The 2,448-nt window shown below is 38.5% G+C and overlaps 1 protein-coding gene across 1 annotated transcript in view; it reads left to right on the top strand.

Annotated features, from left to right (window-relative positions):
* Positions 1-1,568: 1,568 nt before the first annotated feature.
* LOC106309014 overlaps positions 1,569-2,448 on the top strand; it is a 4,078-nt gene continuing 3,198 nt past the window's right edge. Inside the window, exon 1 of the mRNA XM_013746104.1 lies at positions 1,569-2,428. Coding sequence (XP_013601558.1) covers positions 1,569-2,428 — 860 coding nt within the window. The remainder of the gene's footprint in view (positions 2,429-2,448) is intronic.

Genomic DNA, 2,448 nt, shown 5'->3' with positions numbered 1-2,448 from the left:
TCGGTGGTCAGATCGACAAGCGGTTTGCACTGACTGATTCGTCTCGGCCAGGGCTTCGATTTGATATCTTGATCATTTTTTGGGTCCTCACGGTTTGGGAGAACAGCCTCTTCGAAGTTCCGAGGCAGATTCCTTTTCATTTAGGGTTTTAGGGTTTTAGCGATTTGGTTTTAGGCTCAGGGTGTTAGAGGCTATCGTGTTGATAACGTGTTGTAAACTTGAGGATTTAGAGCTGTAAGTATCTGTATATTATTAATGAATAAGTGTTGTCTTTATATAGGAGTTACAAGAGAGATATATGGAAATACAATAATAGTAAAGATTACAAATCATAAACATAAACGAATTAGGAAATAGACAAGTTGTAGCCGCCTCTCTCTCCTTTCCAAGTCTCGTGGCCGTCTCTCTCTCTCTAGGATTGGGCCGTCTCTCTCTATATGTATGGGCCGGTTATGGACCGGACCGGTTATGGACCGGTTATGTATCGGGCCGGTTATGGACATCCACCAATTGATTTATAACAAATATACTCATTTTTATTTCTTTCTTCATTTTGATTACTTTTTTTATATATTCACAAGAACCTCATGTGAGGTATTTCTATTGGAGGTCAGGAATCAACATAATCTAGTCATCAATTCCCATTTATATTTTTCTCAAAAAGCAAATCGCATTAATACCCTTCACGTAGCTCGAAGGAGACTTGGATAAAGAAATGAAAACCTACTATTCAAATTATTTAAAAATAATAATTTCAGAATCAGTTCAAAAAAAAAATTATTTAATTTAATTCATTAAAGGAAACGTTAAGAAAACAAAAGCATTTGTCGTTTTTCTAAATCATCCATGTTCCACATGTTGGGAACCGTAAATAAATAGTTTTAACTGGGTGGAATTTTTTTAAAAAAATGGCAAGCAGGCCAACAAAGTAAAGTAAAAGAAAGAAAAATGAAAAGTAAAGTTTAGCAGAAGTTCTCCGAAAGAAAGAGAAATAAATCCCACTTGTGTAAATAATCCTACCTCGAACAATGTATTCATCACCTTACTTCATTTCGAATCTGATTATTCTTTCCGTTTTAATTTAGATGTTGTTATAAGGCAAAATTTTATTAACTTATTTGTTACCTTTATCTAAATTAAAAATAATCAATGTAATAAAATTTTAAATTTTAAAATCAAATAAACATTTAACTATTTTTAATTTGTGTAAAGTAAATATTTATTTTTAAAAGAGAAAACCTTCAAAATAAACAGTTGGATTTTATATTCTGAGGGACAAAATGCTCCGAAAAACGATAAAAAAGGCGAAACCAAAACGGTTAGATTTTTTCAAATTTCTCGCCACTCTTTGGGTGGTTGATGATGAATTCTTGAGCAATGGGGTGGTTAATTCTAAGATTTCGACCACGTTGCTGGCTATCTCCACGATTGTGGATCGTGACGAAGTGGTATGGAGGCAGTTATTGTCGGAAAGACTTTATAAGTTCCCAATCAACTGGGGATATTATAGATTCATACTTTCTCTTCTTGCAATCCATCTTTGGAGATTTTTCCTTTTTCAAAACTTGATGGTTGATAATATTCGAAGAGCAATGCAAGATATAACTTTGGGAAGTGAAGATCCCCCTTTTGTGTTACCGGCGGAGGTGGTGCGTCAAGCCGAAGAAGAAAATCGATTCATCTTGGTGGGTCGTCCGGTGATGCCACGACGACAGAATCTCCAAGCACTCCTTGCTACAATGCCAAGAAACTGGGGCTTTGAAGGTTTAGTTCGTGGACGTGTCATTGAAGGCCGACGTTTCCAGTTTGTCTTCCCCTCCGAGGAATCAATGGATATGGTGATCCGAAGGGGACCGTGGGCGTTTGCGGATCGTATGATTGTGCTCCAGAGGTGGACACCATTGATGGACATGGAGATGCTTAACTACATTCCCTTCTGGATCCAAATCCGGGGAATTCCTCTGCAATACATGAATCGACAAGTAATTGTCAACATAGCAAGACTTTTGGGAGAGTATATGCAGATGGATTACAGTGAGGAGATTGGGAGCCGTCTGGAGTATGTCATAGTCAGATTGAATTGGAATGTCAATCACCCTCTCCGGTTTCAGAGGAACTTTCAGTTTGTCCCAGGAGTCAACACGCTACTGAGGCTGCAATACGAGAGGCTTCGTGGTTTTTGTGAAGTTTGTGGTCTGATCACTCATGACTCAGGCGCCTGTCTGATTCAGAATGGAGGGCCTGATAATGACGATGGAGCTCATAATGGAGATGAAGAAGATGATGACATTGAGATTGTACCTAATCAAGGAGTGGCCATTGAGGAAATAAATGAGGAAGTTAATGAGGGTGCGGTGGCTGATGGTAATGAGGCAGCGGAGGAAAATGTAGAGCCGTTGGTTGAGGAAGAGGATCCTGAGCAGGAAGAGTATGAGAGGAACATAAGGA

The sequence above is a fragment of the Brassica oleracea genome, chromosome C8 (genome assembly GCF_000695525.1).
Source record: "Brassica oleracea var. oleracea cultivar TO1000 chromosome C8, BOL, whole genome shotgun sequence".
In the NCBI taxonomy this organism is placed as follows: Eukaryota; Viridiplantae; Streptophyta; class Magnoliopsida; order Brassicales; family Brassicaceae; genus Brassica; species Brassica oleracea.
This window is presented reverse-complemented; position numbering and strand designations above follow the sequence as displayed.